The sequence below is a fragment of the Neohortaea acidophila genome (assembly GCF_010093505.1).
Source record: "Neohortaea acidophila strain CBS 113389 unplaced genomic scaffold BDY17scaffold_3, whole genome shotgun sequence".
NCBI classification, from domain to species: domain Eukaryota; kingdom Fungi; phylum Ascomycota; class Dothideomycetes; order Mycosphaerellales; family Teratosphaeriaceae; genus Neohortaea; species Neohortaea acidophila.
In genome coordinates, this window is record NW_022985512.1 from 1,161,871 (window position 1) to 1,177,320 (window position 15,450).

Consider the following 15,450-nt stretch of genomic DNA (forward strand, 5'->3'; position numbering starts at 1 on the left):
TCACCTCATGCCCTCGCTGAGCCACCACATTGGTTGGCAAACAAGACCGATTACGACGTGAGTTGTTCACACTACTACAGCACCATCATCACTCACACAACGCAGGTCACAACAGAATGGCACCGTCAACAGCTGCTTCTCCCACTTCACTCTTGTGGGCACATCAACTGAAGCGAGAGCACGCGTATCTGTTAAAACGCATGCAAGCTCTTGAGACCCAGAACAGCGCTCAAGAGGCACGGTCGGTGAGCGAGACCGAGCGCAATGCTGTCCGCTTGTATGAGCAGGCGCAGAGCGAGATCCTCAAGATGAAAACGCAGATCGAGAACCTCCTGGTTGAACAGCGCAAGGCTGCTGAGGAACGGAAGCAGGCTCTGGCGGATAACAAGATTCTCACGGAACGAATCTCGGCTGTGCAGGAGAGGCTGGCAGAGTATGGGAAGATGTTGCAGCAAAAGAGCGGGCATCCGAATGCTGCAAGACTTGAGGCGATCGAGCAGCAGTTGGAGGGGCTTGCTCAGCAGGTGCAAAGCCACGGTGAAAAGATGAGCCGTTTGCCGGAGAGGGTGCCTGCGCTCGGAGTGCCTCACGATGAAGTCAGGTCAGCCGCGAAGGCGACACATCACAGCGACGATACGGGGACAGACATCGCAACCACAGCACGAAACCCAGGTGGCAGCTTCTTTCCTTATCGACGACCACAAGGGCAAGCTCTGGAGAGCAGAGGGGGTCTGCAGTCGAAGTCAGGAGCGTTGAAGACCGTACCCTCGCAATCGATGCAACACCTGGAGATAGAGCCGCCTCAGGACTCTTCTCACCACGAAAACGGCGGGACTGATCCAGGCGTCGATGACAGGACATTGCAAGCTCCAGGGACAAAGAGAAGACGCATTGACCAGACTACCGTTCTAGAAGTGCTGGAACCTCCGACTTCAACAGCTATACCCTCGATGGTGGATTCCACATCGGCTTCCTCATCGAAGATCAAGCCTAAGCGGTCCAGCCGCGTGCCGCGAGGTCAACATGCAACGATGTTGCACGGAGTCGTTGCCAAAGACAGTGAGGACCTGTATGCGATTCCGCGACCTCAAAAGATTGCTGTGACTGGGTCCAGGTAAGGGGTACAGTGTTCTGCTTCGATCAATTGCTGACACCGATTAACAGTGCTCCTGTGGCTAAGCCTGCCGTTTCAAGACCAAGAAAGGCACATTGCACTCCCCAATGGACACAGGAGGAGGCGAACGCGCGCGGCCGAGAGACTCGTCGAGTCAAATACCAGCCTGCAAACCCTCCGAGTCCTGTCGAGCAAAGCGGCACGCGTAATGGTGAAGGGGTCAACAAGGCTGCAGATGCAGATATTGTGTATCTCGAAACGGCTCCCCTGGAGCCACGGCGTCGAATTGTGCAGGAAGAAGACGACGAGACCTTCTTCCGGTATCTCCGTGGGTACTGAGTCGACGTGCACTGTACAAGCGAGAAGTAGACGCGCCAATTGGTCGTGCAGAATGCTTTGCAAGAGTTTATCAAATCCAATGGACTCACATGCCCAAATCAAGTCTCACCATACACATACGCACCTCCCTTGTCCTTCACCTCGACCGTCAACTTCGCCTCGTCCAGCTCTTTACCACCCACGCGAATGCCCGCTTCCATGACATCACCCGTCACCACCGGCCCGACTCCCTTGGGCGTACCCGTCAACACGATATCGCCCTTCTCCAGCGTCATTGTGCGGCTGATGTCGCTCAACTGCCTCGGAATGCGGAAGAGCATCAAATCCGTCTTATCCTGCTGCTTCACCTCGCCATTCACCGTCAAGTACAACTCGACATCGTGCGGATCCGGGATGGCGCTCTTCGCCACGGGGCCCGAAATAGGCAGGAACGTATCGAAGCCCTTGGCAATGCTCCAGGGTAGTCCCTTCTTCTTCGCCTCGTCCTGCACGTTGCGGCCCGTCATGTCGATCGTGAGGATGTACTGCTCAATCGCAGACTGCCAGTCGGCATCATTTTCATCGAGGTCGCGCACCGTCTTGCCGATCACGAGGCCGAGCTCGACTTCGAAGTGCAGATTCACGCCCGAGGGGCGCAGGACGGGGCCCTCGCCGGGCAGGAGGATGGAGGAGGGGGGCTTGAGGAAGAAGAAGGGCTGCTTGGGGCGCTGGTTGTTGAGCTCCTTGACGTGGTCGGCGTAGTTGCGGCCGATGCAGATGACCTGGGCGGTGTTAGGAGGGGGAGATGTGGTGGAGGATTTGAGACGGTGGCTCGTACTTTTCGGCAATTGCTTCGAATGGCTGATAGGGAGGCCATGGTGGGCTGTCTATATCTATAGAAATAGGAGTGATGCTATTGTTACAAAAGAGTGCCATTGCGTCGAGGGTGGTGTCGATATAAAAGAGTGGGCTCCGATTGCGGCAGGACGCATCGGTAGCTGCGGAGAGGCTGGATGATTCGCGGAATTTGTGCCATGTGAAAGCTCCATTCAATCAACTACCCAGGACAATTGGTATATACATCCAAAGAATTGCACAAGGCCAAGCGCAATACATTCGACATGCTAATGAATACTCCCCATTCTCCAAGCGCATCGACTAGTACTCCAACGTAACCTCCTGCCCCTTCACCTTTCCAATGACCACATGCGGAGCGTACTTGGGAATGACCTCGTCGTCGTGCAACATCTCAAACTCCTCGGTGGCATCCTTGCCCATTTGCGAGTACAGCGCGGCCGGACCACCCGGGTGCTCGTCGACCCAGTTGGTCAAGTCCATGACAAGGCCCTTCACTGCCACCCACAGGTCCTCCTTCTTGTTATGCTTGGCCACTTCCTCCAACGAAATCTCCTTGTCGGGGATCTCAAACTTCGCCTTCTGCTTCTTTTGCGTCTTCTTTGACTCGTCGGCCGGCTTGGCTGCCTGTTGGCCAGAGGACTGCGAAGACGACGCTTGTGAGCTGGAGCTGGCGCCGACACCCGCGCCCCATTCCACGGAGATCTTGCCGGGCTGGCTGGGGTCGATGTGGAGGCTGATTTGGCCGGCACGCGACACGGCGGAGCCCGAGCCTTCGTTGAGCACCTTTTGGAAGAGGTATTTGCTGGCACCGTCGCCGGCCACACGGCCCCAGACGACGCAGCCGAGGAGGGAGGAGCCACCGAGACGGTTGGCACCGTGCACGCCACCTGCGAGCTCACCGCAGATGTAGAGGCCGGAGAAGGGCTTCTTCTCGTTGTTGAGGACCTGCGCCTTGTCGTTGATTTCGATACCGCCCATGGTGTAGTGCAGCACGGGGTGCATGAGGGCAACGTGGAAGGTGTCGCCGACCTCCATTGGGCCGTTGCTGAAGAACTTCTTGTTGAACTTATCCTTTTCCTTGCCATCGGCCGCCTTGTTGTAATCTTCGAACGTCTTCTTCAGCGCATCCTCGCTGCAGCCAATCTCCTTGGCGAGTTCCTTGCCTGTCAGCTTCTTCATGAGGCCACGGCCGGAGTAATGTCGGATGTGGAAGTCCATGTTGCTGCAAGCCTTGCTGTTCATCACCAGGCGGATAGGCCACGTGCCCTTCTCCTTCTCCTCGAACATTTTGTTGGAGACGTAGTCACGGTGCTCGAGCTCGTCGGTGAAGCGCTGGCCCTTGTTGTTGAGCAGGAGGCCACCCTCGCCACGCATGGCCTCGGCGGCCAAGAATTTGATTTGCGAGTCGGGTTCCTTGGGATCGACGAGACCAGTGGGGTGGACCTGGATCTTGTCCATATCGATGCCGTTAGCGCCAATGGCCATGAGCATCTTCTGTCCATCACCGGTGGCGTGGAGGCCGTTGGTGCTGGGCAGGTCGAAGATCTCCGGCTTGTGCTTCTTGATCAGCGAGGTCTCGGTCCAGTCGGCAGCATAGCCGCCGGTGGCGAGGATGACGGGGCCGTCTGCGGTGAATTCCTCGCCATCCACGGTGTAGGTGACGCCCGTGGCTCGTTGGCCGTCCATGTTGATCTTCTTGACATTGGCCTTGAGGACGAATTCAACGCGCTCGGGCTCGTTTTCGGAAATCTCCTCCCAGCGCTGCATGAGGGCGTAGGTAATGGCCATGCCGGGGAATTTGTTGTCATGACCACGGTGGGTTCGCGGGAAGGAGTGGCCACTGGCGAGGAGAGAAGTTAGCATTTGTGGGGCGGATGGGGGTGGAGAGGGAAGTGTAAAGGGGGTCTGCATACCCTAGTCGGCCCAAGACGGTCAAGTCGAGGTTGAAGACATCCTGCAGCCATTCGACGGCCGAGGCGGACTGGTATGTAAGGACCTTGATGAGGTCCGGCCGGGCCTTGTCTCTTGCGGACTTGATGGTGTCGTCGTAGAATTGCTTGACGCTGTCCTTGATTTCGCCGTCGACCTGGGCGCGGGTCAGGGCGCCGTTGATGCCGGAGGTGGCTTTGGTGGAGTTGCCACCCATGAAGCCTGGGGAGGGGAGAGAGGATTAGCTGGGTGGCGGGTGGGGATGGCGAGGGAGGGGACAACGCACCCATCTTGTCGAGCAGGAGGACATTGCCACCGGCGAGGTAGATGCTATGCGCGGCGCTCAGGCCGGAAACTGGAAGGAGGTGTCAGTGGATGAAGAAGGGCCTGCGTTGTCGGCAGGGCGGGAGGGGCAACTCACGGCCGGCGCCGACGACAATCACTCTCTCAGGCATGGCGGAGTCGATGCTGGAAAGGGAGAGTGGTGGTGAGGGGAGGTAGTGGTGGTTGTCGGTGGTGTTGGAGGGAGAGACGGAGGTGGTGGCGAGCAGGGTGGATCAATGGAGACGTCAAGACTCGAGGAGTGGCGGGAGCAGAAACGGCTATACGCCAAGTGCCTCGGCTCGACGGCGGCGCGCGTTGCTAGGGCGGTGGCGGTGGGGAGGAGGGGCGACGAGGGGAGATGGGAGGACTGGAGGAAGGGGACGAGTAGAGGCGGGGAGCGGGTTAAGTATTTGCAGTCCTCGCACACGAGCAGCCGAGGAGGACGGGGTGGTGGATGCGGCGGATTGGCATGTGAAAGGATGCAATAATGCCTGGCCTTTGCTGCTGGTGTTTCCCTCCGGGGTCACGTGGGACGGGGGTTGTGGGGAAGAGTGGGGAGGAGTCGGAGCACGTGAAGGCCAATCATCGCCCTCTCTTCCGTCAGCCTCGACGGGTGTATTCAGCATGTCCGACGTGGTCTTCATCAACACCTTCAAAGAGTCTAGCACCCTCTCCACCGCTGGGTTGACGTCCCCTCGACTCCACTCGACTAGACCGAGTGTGCAGCTACATAGAACTGTCCACTATAGACACGTATCATGTAATTCTCAATGCCCATCACCAAGCGTGCAACCCTGAGTCATCCTCCATTCTTCGCCCTTCTCTTCACCTCCATCTCCCCTCCTTCTCTCGCAATCGTGCATTCTGCCATTGTCCACCACTGTCAATCCCTCTCCACCCATCCTAGACATGCCTCGATTCCAGGACTTTGCTCTCCCCCATGTACGCCTACGAGACCTTGCAAACCAGCAACAACCCTGCTAACCCTACGCCTTCAGTGGATCGAGAGCCAAAAGGGCATTGAGATCCCCCTGGGAGGAAGCGTTGGACCCGGACTGAGCTTCAAAGAGCTGATCAACCTCTCCACCGACCCCGAGTCCACGACCAAAGCCCTCAATTTCTACGACACCGACCTGACCGTCCGCGTGGGCACGCAGGGCAGCCTGGAATTGAGGAAGCAAGTCGCCAAACTCTACGCCGGAAGCGATGTCACCGTCACGCCCGACGATGTGGTCAGTCGTCACACCCTCCCTCCCCATGAACTATCACTGACCCGGGCAGATCATCGCCAATGCCACCACCGGCGCCAACCTCCTCTCCTTTCAATCCCAGCTCTCCCCCGGCGACCATGTGATTTGCATGTATCCCTGCTACGAGCCTCTCTTCCAAATCCCCAAGCAGCTGGGCGCCTCCATTACTTACTGGCGACTCGACCCATCCAACAACTGGGAAGCCAGTCTCGCCGATCTCAAGGCCCTCATCCGTCCCACCACCAAGATGCTCGTCGTCAACAACCCCCACAACCCCACCGGCACCCTGCTCTCCGCCTCCGCCCAGCAGGCCATCCTGCACCTCGCCGCCCGACACGACATCACCGTCCACTCCGACGAGATCTTCCGGCCCCTCTTTCACGCCACGGACACCCCTGCGCCCCCATCCCTCCTGCAGCACGCATCCTACGACAAAGTCATCGTCACCGGCTCCCTCAGCAAAGCCTTCTGTCTCTCCGCCGTCCGCATCGGCTGGTGCGTCACCCGCAACCCCGAGCTCAAAGCCAGCCTGCTCAGTCTGCGCCAATGGACGCTCGAGTCCACCAGTCTGATCGACGAGCGCATCGCAGCCGAGGCGCTCAGCGACCGCTGCCGCGACCCTATCCTCGCCCGCCTGCACGCCTTTGCACACCGCAATCTCGCCGAGCTGCACGCCTTCCTCGCCAAAAATCCCCACGCCGTCGCCGCTACTGTTCCCACCGGTGGCGCCACGGCGTTTGTCAAATTCATGGATCCCGCCAGCGGACGCCCCGTCGACGATCTCCAGTTCTGCCAGACCCTCATGGAACACACCGGCGTCCTCCTGAGCCCCGCCAGTCTATGCTTCTCCCAGCTCCAGCCGGGAGATTTCAAGGGCTACACTCGACTGCACTTCACTTGTAGAACGGAGATTTTCAAACAAGGGCTGGATAGGATTGGCGAGTTCCTGAGCTCACCCAGCTACACCGCCCTCTGTGCGGGAAGTCAGACGAATGGGACACACTGATGTTGTATACCTTTCAATTTCACGCTCGCAAACAAGACTCGTTGAGGCGAAAATTCATAGACTTTATCATCCAACTGCACCATCGCATTCCAACCACTTCCCCCTCCGTGCCTGCCTTTGCGATCACCAATCGCCATCCTGATCATCAGTGTGCATAGCCTTTGACCGCGCCCGCAACGCCTCCGCCAATCCACCAGCAATGCTCGGCCCGCCGCCAGCCGGTCCAGACGGCGTCGCAGCTCCGCTTCCAGTCGGCGTACCGCCGTTGGAGTACCCACTGTCTCTCGGCGTACCGGGAGCGGCGGCCTTCGCACGGCCTACAGGCCGCTTGGCGGGAGGAAGGGGCGCGCCCGGCTTGGCTTTGACGGCGGGAGCGCCACCATTCGCCGCTGCAGGGGCCGGAGGTGGTGGCGGTCGTGCTGCTACCGGCGGGGGAGGCGGTGCGGCTCGCACTTCTTCCAGATAGGCTGCGGGTGTCCATCCCGAAGCGGACTTGTCGAGTCTACTGCCGAGCCACCATCCTGTTTTATACGTCAGTGATGTCTCTCACAGGTCTGGACGGTGAAATACCAGAACTCACCATTGGTCTCCTTTGTGGTGATGAAGATGATCTCACCCTGTTTCAAGCTCAGCTCGCCGGCGGTCTGGCCAGCGAAGTCGTAAAGTGCCTTGTACTGCGGGTCTTTGGGTGGAGCGGCCGCAGGAGGAGGAGGCGGCGGTGGCGGCACCGCTCGTCCAGCCGAAGCTGCTGGTGCAGCAGCGACGTGCCTGTTCTGGCCCCCGATTCCATTCGGAATGGCGGCGGCGACGGGCTGAGACTGCACAGGCATCGGCATCGGCACGATCCTCTCCGCCGCGGGTGCCCTGGCAGTGGATTGGCCGGGCAGCGGCCGACTCTGAGGAGGTGGTCTCCTGGCCGCCTGAGAGAGCTTGCCCCCCTCACTCTTCTTGAGCAACTTGCCACTCGTAATCGCTTTGCCAGGCACACTTCGGCCTTTCGGCGTAGGTCTGCTAACGCTATTCGCCGGCTCGCCTTGACCGGTGTGAATCTGTCCAGATTTGTAGAGATCGTCCCGACGCACTGTTGAGTCCTTGACCGCTTTCACCATCGACGGCTTGCCCGGTTTCTTGTTGTACTGGATCGAGTCGCCAATCTGCAATTGTGTCGCACCGCGCGTGGCTTGATGGAGTTGCGTGAAGAACTCGGTCTTGAAGACGCAATTCACCAAAGGATCCGGCTCCTGTGGGCTTCCGGCACCAATTGAGAACCAATCGTCCTTCAAACTACTCGTGCTGATGAATCGAATCGCTCCAAGCGGAATCGTTCGCTCGGCAAAAATCTGGAGCTGCTTGTTCACCAGCGCCTGTTTGATGATGTAGACGCTCTTGTTCGTCAGCACGAGAAACCTGGGCTCCGGCTTGCTCGATCGGCCGAGCTTCGAGACCAAGACTTCGCAACGACACGAGAAGAACGTCTTCTCGCCCGATCCGATGCCGGCACTATTTCGCAGCAGCTCGCCAGTGCCACCCCGGTTGTCGATACCAAGGTAGTCGCCCAGGAACCTTCGATAGCCAACAAGAGAGTAGCGTCTCCGTTCCATCCGCCCACCGAGCAGTCGGTGGCCTTCATCACGAAGGACTTGGAACGGCTCGCCGCCAGACTTCTTCCGCCAGAATTTCTGAATGCGGATGGCGCACTCCGTCCGGTATCTGAGATAGTTCCGCCATGCTCGCTGGATACGAATGGCCATGTTGTGCCAATACTTGTCCCGCATCGTCTCGAGCGCGAAGAGCGTCTCCGGAGTTTTGACGAAGACCTTGGTGATGCCCATTTGCCATTCCTCTGGAGGAATACTGGTGTCTTTGAGGATCTGGCGCACTCCAGACTTGGCATCGCCGCTCCAAGTGTACTCTCCGGCGTAGCTACATTTCGGCGAAAGCAAGTAGAAACGCTCCACAAATTTCTCAAAAGTCTGTCGCGATGCAAAGCCAGCCCGACGAATGCGCACGTTCTCTTGCAGACCAAGATACTTGATCTGATGCAGCACATTCGGCACGTTGTACTCGGTGGGACTCTTGTTTTCGTTCGGTTTAATGGTGCGGATATAGCTTGGCGAGCATTTCATGAGCGCACCCACCAAGTCGTTCGCAGAAGACTTGATTTTGTCGCCGGCAGTCGGGGGTCGTCGTCGGTTGTCTTGGTCCACTTCGTGCGGGAAGAGGGTATGGATGAACTGGTTCGAGCTCTCGCCAAACAGATTGAGAATGTCCTTCAGCAGCTGGTCCTTGTTCTTGTCCGTCATGCCATCGACCGCATAGTTCACGTCACCGGCGTAGTGCTTGATGACGAACTGCCCTTGACGGGGGGCAAAGTTTGGGTTTCCAGACAGCGCGTTCAGTCGCTGCACGAAGGTCTGATCTGCAGCCGCCGGATCGGCATGTGCCGTAGCGCAGGCGTCATTGAGCGCCGAGAACACCCCAGGCGGCCTCTTTTCCTCGATCAGCTCGCAGACCACTTTGTTGTCAAAATACTTGATCGGCGTCCACTGGATCTGCTCCCTCTCGTACTCTTCCTGCTCAGCCTTGAGGGTTAATTGAATGAAGATCTGCTGGAGCTTCTCGTTGACGTAGTTGATACACAGCTGCTCGAACGAGTTGCGCTCGAAGATCTCGAAGCCGTAGATGTCCAGAATGCCGATGCTGTGCGCGAGGGTTCCACGAGCTTTGAGCGCGCGGTTTACGCGATCAACAATCCAGTCGAACATGTTGTTGTAGATGGCCTTGGCGACGGCGTCTCGCACCGCCGTTGCCTGGGCAATGTTCATGGGAGAATCGTAGATGGAGCCTCGTCGGCCACCACGGCTGGTCTCGATGATTCGGACGGTCATTGCCTTGTTGACGTGCGACGATTCGACTTCGAGCAGATACGCGACAAAGTCCACGACAGAGTTGTCGGCAATGGCAGCATTGCCTTGCTCGTCCTCGCGGAAAGCAACATTGCCAATCCACAAGATGGCGGCAAGCATGCGAAAGACCTGGTCCTGCTCGGCCTTGCTCATGCCAATCACCTGCATGGCGTTCAGCGTGTCCTTGAAATCCGCCATGTCATCGATGCCCTGCACGTCGTAGCATTTGCTCTTGCTGGTATAGGTGTATGTGGTGGGTTGTTGCACGCCAAAGTTTGTGCGATGCTCTTGGCTGGCGGCCTTGGAGAATTGGTAGAAGATGTGGAAGTTTCGTTCGTCTCGAATCTGGCCCACCACTCTGCTCTTCTCCAGAAGGTAATTGTTGATGTTCGCGCCGACCGGCTCACCCTGCGCGTTGAATTGGATCTCGAGGTATTTGCCGAAGCGCGAAGAGTTGTTGTTGCGCAGCGTCTTTGCGTTGCCGAAAGACTCGAGCAGTGGGTTCGTGGCGAGCACCATATCCTTGATCTCCTGGATGGAGGTATTGCTACCGCCCGACACGTTTGCAATGTACTGCATGAGTCTCTTGGCCGCCTCGGTCTTGCCCGCGCCGGACTCGCCGGAGATGATGACACACTGGTTCTCACGATAGGCCTTCATGTTGTAGTATGAGCTCTCCGCGATTGCGAAAACGTGGGGAGGAACCTCCAGTCTGTTCTTCCCTCGGTAGCTGTCCAGCACCTGATCGGTGTAGATGCCCAGGTCGCGGAAGGGGTTGACCGAGACCAGGACGTGGCCGATGTAGGTGTAGATTTCGGCATTCTCGAATCGCTTCTTGAGGTTGTCGTTGATGGCTTCGTTGGAGATCTTGCTGATCAGCGTCAGGTCGGAGACTCCCACCTCTTTCTTCTTCGTCGTCTCATATGCCGCCTTGCGAATCTGCGGTGCGCCCCCGCCCCCGCCGTGGGAGGGTTGGGGTTGGCCTTGCGCCGCGGCGGTCTTCCGCCCGGCACGCTTGGTCACGGCCTGGGAAGGGGTCAGTAGGATGCGCCGGGCGAATGCTCATTGTGGGGAAGGAAACGCACCATGGTTGCGGCAGCAAGAAGTGTGTGGTCGAGTAGGCGTAGGTTCACATGCGGCCGTCCTCTTCAGAGAGCGTCTCGCCACGCTTTCGGTGCGGGATGGTGACGGGTGCACGGCGATTGCAGAGATGTACGATCGAGATTGAGGAGGGAAGAATGAAGACACAGCAGGACAAGGGGATAATGGGGTGTCCGGCGAAGAAGTGTTCTGACTGACGCCAGCGGCTGTACGTCAAGGCCAAGCCCAGCTTCACCGCGCCGGCGAGTCCCGAATGGGCGGCGTGCCGTTGCTTGCGCCACACCCGGCCACCGCTTCGCCCACCGCCACGCACTGCTTGTCCACGCAAGCCTTTTCCAGGCATCGATATTTCATTCGCCAATCCTTCCGCCTATTGTCCTCGCCATCGGCAATTCATCCAGGTAAATAACACCAAACGCTGGACGAAGTAGTCATGATTACATACGGGCTGACCAAGATCAAGCATGCCACGCCGCATCCTACGTGGAAAGAGGACACCAGTTGACAAACTGGATGAGATCGACTCTTCTACAGATATTTCCCGCTCGACTGATTGCCCTACTTGCTTCCGTCTGCCGTCGCCGCACCATCCTTGTAGTATGGACGAGGCACGTTGTCATAGTATGGCACCACAATCACATTCTTATCCTCCGTCATGCCAACCATGCTCAGCGTCGCAGGGGTCGTTGGTTGCGGGCTCACAATCATGTTGATCAGCCCCGGCTTGCCACTCCTCGACATCCTCTCCGTCGTGGGCTTGATATCCTCAAACTTGTCCACAAACGCCCCGTCGTTGTTGAAGCCCTGTGCCACAACCTCGTACTTGCAACTCTTGGACAGCCGGATTGCCGGTCGAGCCTGGCTCTTCCCTTGGTAGATGAGCTCTTGCCCGTTCAACGACATGCCCCAGACATAATTGTTGGCCACCAGTGTCAAGATATTGAGTCCGAACCGCGCGAACGTATCGAGCTCTTGGATGTGGAAGCCGGCGGAGCCATCACCATGGACGTTGACCACCAGCCTACTTGGATCCGCCACTGCCGCACCGAGACTGTATCCCCATCCATTGCCCAGATGGCCCAGGTAGCCCGTCGACACGATGGCCACCTTCGGCTCCGCAGCCTCCACTGTCATGGCGGCCCATTGCCCGGCCTCACCACCATCGATCATGATGATCGAATCTTTGGGCAGGGCTCGCATGAATGCATTCATGGCCAGGTAAGGGTGAAGCAGGCCGTCCGGCATGACTTCACCACCCTTGATGTAGTTTGACAACGTCGATTTGTGATCTCTGCAATCTCGGATCCACTCGTCGTTTCTCTTGACCGAGATCTTTGACTTCTTCTCCAGAAGCGCTTCCGCGAAGAGCCCCACATCTGAAACAATGCCGATTTCAACGGCATGGCTCTTTCCTATCTCCGACCCGTCGAGATCCACCTGCGCGAGGACGCAGTCTTTATTGGGGATGATGGCGCCGCCACGGCCGCCGAGCAGAAAGCCCGTGCGAGCACCCAGGAGCAGCACAAAATCCGGCTGCGGACCTCCGGCGAACGCAGCCAGTCGGGTTGCCATACCGCCGCGCAGTTCGTGGTTCGCGGGAATCGGGGAGCTGAATTTGTTGGAGTAGAACACCGGCGAGTGGGTTGCCTCTGCGAGCTTGACGAGTGCCGCGTCGGTCCCTCGCGCGCCGGTGCCAGTAATGATGACTGGCCGCTTGGCCTTGTTCCATTGCCCGATCACGTTGTCGACGGCGGCGGGGTCGGGTGCGGCGTTGTACGCCGGAGGAGCAGTGATGGCGCCGAATGCTATGCGATGCATCTGGGGTGGCGTGAACAACACATCGATAGGAAAGTCGATCAAGACCGGCCCTTTGATGCCCGAATTCGCAGACCTCATCCCGTAGGCAACGATCCGTGGAATCTCCTCGACATTGGTGACGCGGTGAGAGAATTTGGTGAGCGGCTTCGACACGACAACTTGGTCGTGGAAGCCTTGCAAGGCGTTGGTTTCCGCATCTTGCAAGGGAGGGCTGCTTGTAACAACAAAGATGGGACTGCGGTCAGCGTAGGCGGTGGCGAGGCCGGCTAGGCCATTGGCGAAACTATCGTTAACGGTCAGGGTTTCTGGGAGCGGCAGGTGTTGTCCGTATTGACGTACCCGCTATTTGCAGTAACAAAACAGACCCCAACCTGACAGAGATCAGCTGAGGTGTGGCCAGGATATCGGATCGGATCATCGACTTACCTTGCCCGACACTTTAGCATAGCCTTCCGCGGCCTGCACAGCCGTCGTCTCATGCCGAGTATCTACGAGTTTGATACCGCACTCCTCCGCGCCGACGAGAAACGCATCGAGATGTCCACCATGCACGCCAAAGGCCACTTCGACACCAAGATGTCGCAAGGCTTGGGCGAGGAGGTCGCCTCCGAGGAACTCGCGCTTGGCAGGGATTTGAGGCTTGAATTCGACCATGGTGGGGAGTGTAGGGAGCGTATGACAAAAGTGAATGGACTCAAATGTGAAGTGGAGAGGTCAGTGCGATGGTCAGCACAAAAAGACAGGATCGTGGTTTATGACATGACGTTTAATGCCAACGATGATCAACGTTCGTTCCCCGAGGTTCTCTTCTTGCCCCACTATGCATGCCAGGGGAGGCAAGGTACATACAGCACAGCAAATCGGAGCTGATCACCCGTCGTTGGTTGACGGGCGGAGGTCAGTCGAGCTCATGCAGAGTGTGAGACACTTGTTTAGACACGCTGATCAAGAACATATACAATGCAAACGTGATGACCAGCACTGGCGGTCATTGAGATGTCGTATCAGCCTCGATCTATAGCCGGGATCTAGCAGGTTCAACCGAGATGACAATTCTGGCGTGCCTGACGAACATTACCATGCATTCCTACATTTGATGGTTCAGGCAACTACTCGGGGACGGAAACTCTCCATCAACCACATCTAAAGACGACGTCAGTCCAGGCCCAGAGCCGTCATCCAGTGCGTCGCTCCATCCTCGGCTTGCATGCTCTTCAGCCTTTCCGCAGAGTATTTGTACGATTGAGGCAAGAGGCCATCGTCTTCCTTGCCCAGAATGCGATCTGCAACGTACTTGCCACTTAGCCAGGCATTCGCCATGCCGTATCCATTGTAGCCCCCGGCAATCCATTCTCCCGAACCCGATCGCAACGTTGCTTCCTGGGCCAATTTGCCTACCATCGGTAGGCCGTCTGTTGTGAACCCCATGACACCCGTCCAGGCAGCCCGAACGTCGACTGTGGCCGTGTCTGACTTGTCCTTGCACCAGACTGCGTTGATGATCCCCGAAAGATGCGCCGTCGCCAGGACACTGTTGACATCATCCCGGACGTTTCCAAGTTCGTCCAGCCCATGAAGATACGCTTGTCCGAGTCCACCGCCCAGGAAGATCTCACCAGATGTGCCGCTCTGGGTCATGTAGTCGAAACCAGTACCATAGTGGATGCTCCAAGATCGATCAGCACCCTGGATACCGAACCGCGCCGAGGGAGACTGAGCTGTCATTTGCCCTCGCACGGGGTATAATTTCCCTCGAATCCCCGGAAGTAGATGTCCGGCGTGACCGTTAGTGGCGTGCACCACTTGTTTCGCATGAAGCGAACCTCTCGGAGTGGTCACTCTATACATTTGCGCTGCGTCTAGATATTCGATGGATTGTACCGGAGTCAGTGCTTCTAATCGAAAGCGGTCTGTGTAGTCCTTGACCATGTCGGCGAAGAGGCCGGTGATGAGACGATATGGCCATCCAGCACCAGCTGGCGCCAAGTAGCCTCCAGCAGCATTATGGACGTCGAATTTCTACAACACCGTTAGATTTGCTTTGCAGCGACGCCATACCGATATCCACGAACCTGCGCTAGTTCGTCTCTAGGGACTATTCGGCCACGTTTGGGATGGCTGCGCTCAAAGTCTTCGAGGAGACTCTCAAATTGCGACACAGCTCCGTCATCGGTGAAGAGATTCAATGACTCGACACGCCGGACCTCACAGTGTTTTTGGAGCTCGGGAGAGAGGGTGTCTTTCACCCGGAGAAGCGCCTCAGGATTGGCGAGGGTGAAGCGAATGACGGCATCGGCCTCTTCTTTGCCCAGTGATGGCACTAGCTCAGCGAAGGAGTACTCAGGAACGGCTTTGACGTGGCCACCATTCCTCCCCGTCGCACCGGAGCAGACTGTCCTTGCCTCGAGAACGGTGACTTTGAGGTTGCTATTTCCATCAAGTAGATGACGAGCAACGCTGCACCCGGTGATACCAGAGCCGATGACCAGGATGTCGGCATTCTCATCAAGCTGTGGAGACTGGAGAGCAGCGACGGATTCGAGCACCGGTTCCTGCCAATACGACGACGTTGGGTTGGGATGCGGAAGTCCAGGGTCGTTGCATAGACGCTCGGTGATTTCTGCATGCATACGCTTGGCTGTTGCTGGTGAGAGATGTGGATGGAGAGAATTGACAGACGACGGTTGACCTACAACGAGCAGACATGATTGCGAGAGCTAGGAAAGATAATCGGACACAAAGAATGAGGATCAGTTGTAAGAAATAGTATGAACGTAAGAAACACGACACGATCAAGGAGAGAAGACAATAGACAGAAACTCGGAG

At 57.6% G+C, this 15,450-nt stretch overlaps 7 protein-coding genes across 7 annotated transcripts; 2 read left to right on the forward strand and 5 right to left on the reverse strand.

Annotated features, from left to right (window-relative positions):
- The first annotated feature begins 8 nt into the window (after positions 1-8).
- BDY17DRAFT_102223 (uncharacterized protein) lies at positions 9-1,378 on the forward strand. The gene has a single exon (XM_033729126.1). The coding sequence runs from the start codon at positions 117-119 to the stop codon at positions 1,116-1,118; it is 1,002 nt and encodes a 333-aa protein (XP_033591954.1). The 5' UTR covers positions 9-116; the 3' UTR covers positions 1,119-1,378.
- A 173-nt stretch (positions 1,379-1,551) lies between these two features.
- BDY17DRAFT_315780 (uncharacterized protein) lies at positions 1,552-2,309 on the reverse strand (the record flags this gene model as incomplete). The annotated part of the gene is made up of 2 exons (XM_033735944.1): positions 1,552-2,214; positions 2,271-2,309. 2 exons carry the CDS (start codon positions 2,307-2,309, stop codon positions 1,552-1,554), a joined length of 702 nt encoding a protein of 233 aa, XP_033591955.1.
- Positions 2,310-2,369: 60 nt separating this feature from the next.
- On the reverse strand, positions 2,370-5,089 carry BDY17DRAFT_293492 (putative fumarate reductase Osm1). The gene is made up of 4 exons (XM_033732991.1): positions 4,641-5,089; positions 4,506-4,574; positions 4,204-4,441; positions 2,370-4,130 (listed from the first exon to the last, which is right to left on the reverse strand). The coding sequence occupies exons 1-4, from the start codon at positions 4,672-4,674 to the stop codon at positions 2,591-2,593; spliced, it is 1,881 nt and encodes a 626-aa protein (XP_033591956.1). The 5' UTR covers positions 4,675-5,089; the 3' UTR covers positions 2,370-2,590.
- Positions 5,090-6,863, forward strand: BDY17DRAFT_293495 (aminotransferase). The gene is made up of 3 exons (XM_033732992.1): positions 5,090-5,485; positions 5,542-5,775; positions 5,825-6,863. The coding sequence occupies exons 1-3, from the start codon at positions 5,453-5,455 to the stop codon at positions 6,797-6,799; spliced, it is 1,242 nt and encodes a 413-aa protein (XP_033591957.1). The 5' UTR covers positions 5,090-5,452; the 3' UTR covers positions 6,800-6,863.
- Positions 6,864-10,976, reverse strand: BDY17DRAFT_293498 (P-loop containing nucleoside triphosphate hydrolase protein). The gene is made up of 3 exons (XM_033732993.1): positions 10,791-10,976; positions 7,380-10,731; positions 6,864-7,320 (listed from the first exon to the last, which is right to left on the reverse strand). The coding sequence occupies exons 1-3, from the start codon at positions 10,791-10,793 to the stop codon at positions 6,923-6,925; spliced, it is 3,753 nt and encodes a 1,250-aa protein (XP_033591958.1). The 5' UTR covers positions 10,794-10,976; the 3' UTR covers positions 6,864-6,922.
- A 164-nt stretch (positions 10,977-11,140) lies between these two features.
- On the reverse strand, positions 11,141-13,462 carry BDY17DRAFT_293503 (acetolactate synthase I/II/III large subunit). The gene is made up of 4 exons (XM_033732994.1): positions 13,051-13,462; positions 12,964-12,995; positions 11,270-12,907; positions 11,141-11,207 (listed from the first exon to the last, which is right to left on the reverse strand). The coding sequence occupies exons 1-3, from the start codon at positions 13,276-13,278 to the stop codon at positions 11,365-11,367; spliced, it is 1,803 nt and encodes a 600-aa protein (XP_033591959.1). The 5' UTR covers positions 13,279-13,462; the 3' UTR covers positions 11,141-11,207; positions 11,270-11,364.
- A 117-nt stretch (positions 13,463-13,579) lies between these two features.
- On the reverse strand, positions 13,580-15,421 carry BDY17DRAFT_293506 (FAD dependent oxidoreductase). The gene is made up of 2 exons (XM_033732995.1): positions 14,697-15,421; positions 13,580-14,643 (listed from the first exon to the last, which is right to left on the reverse strand). Exons 1-2 carry the CDS (start codon positions 15,252-15,254, stop codon positions 13,780-13,782), a joined length of 1,422 nt encoding a protein of 473 aa, XP_033591960.1. The 5' UTR covers positions 15,255-15,421; the 3' UTR covers positions 13,580-13,779.
- Positions 15,422-15,450: the final 29 nt, after the last annotated feature.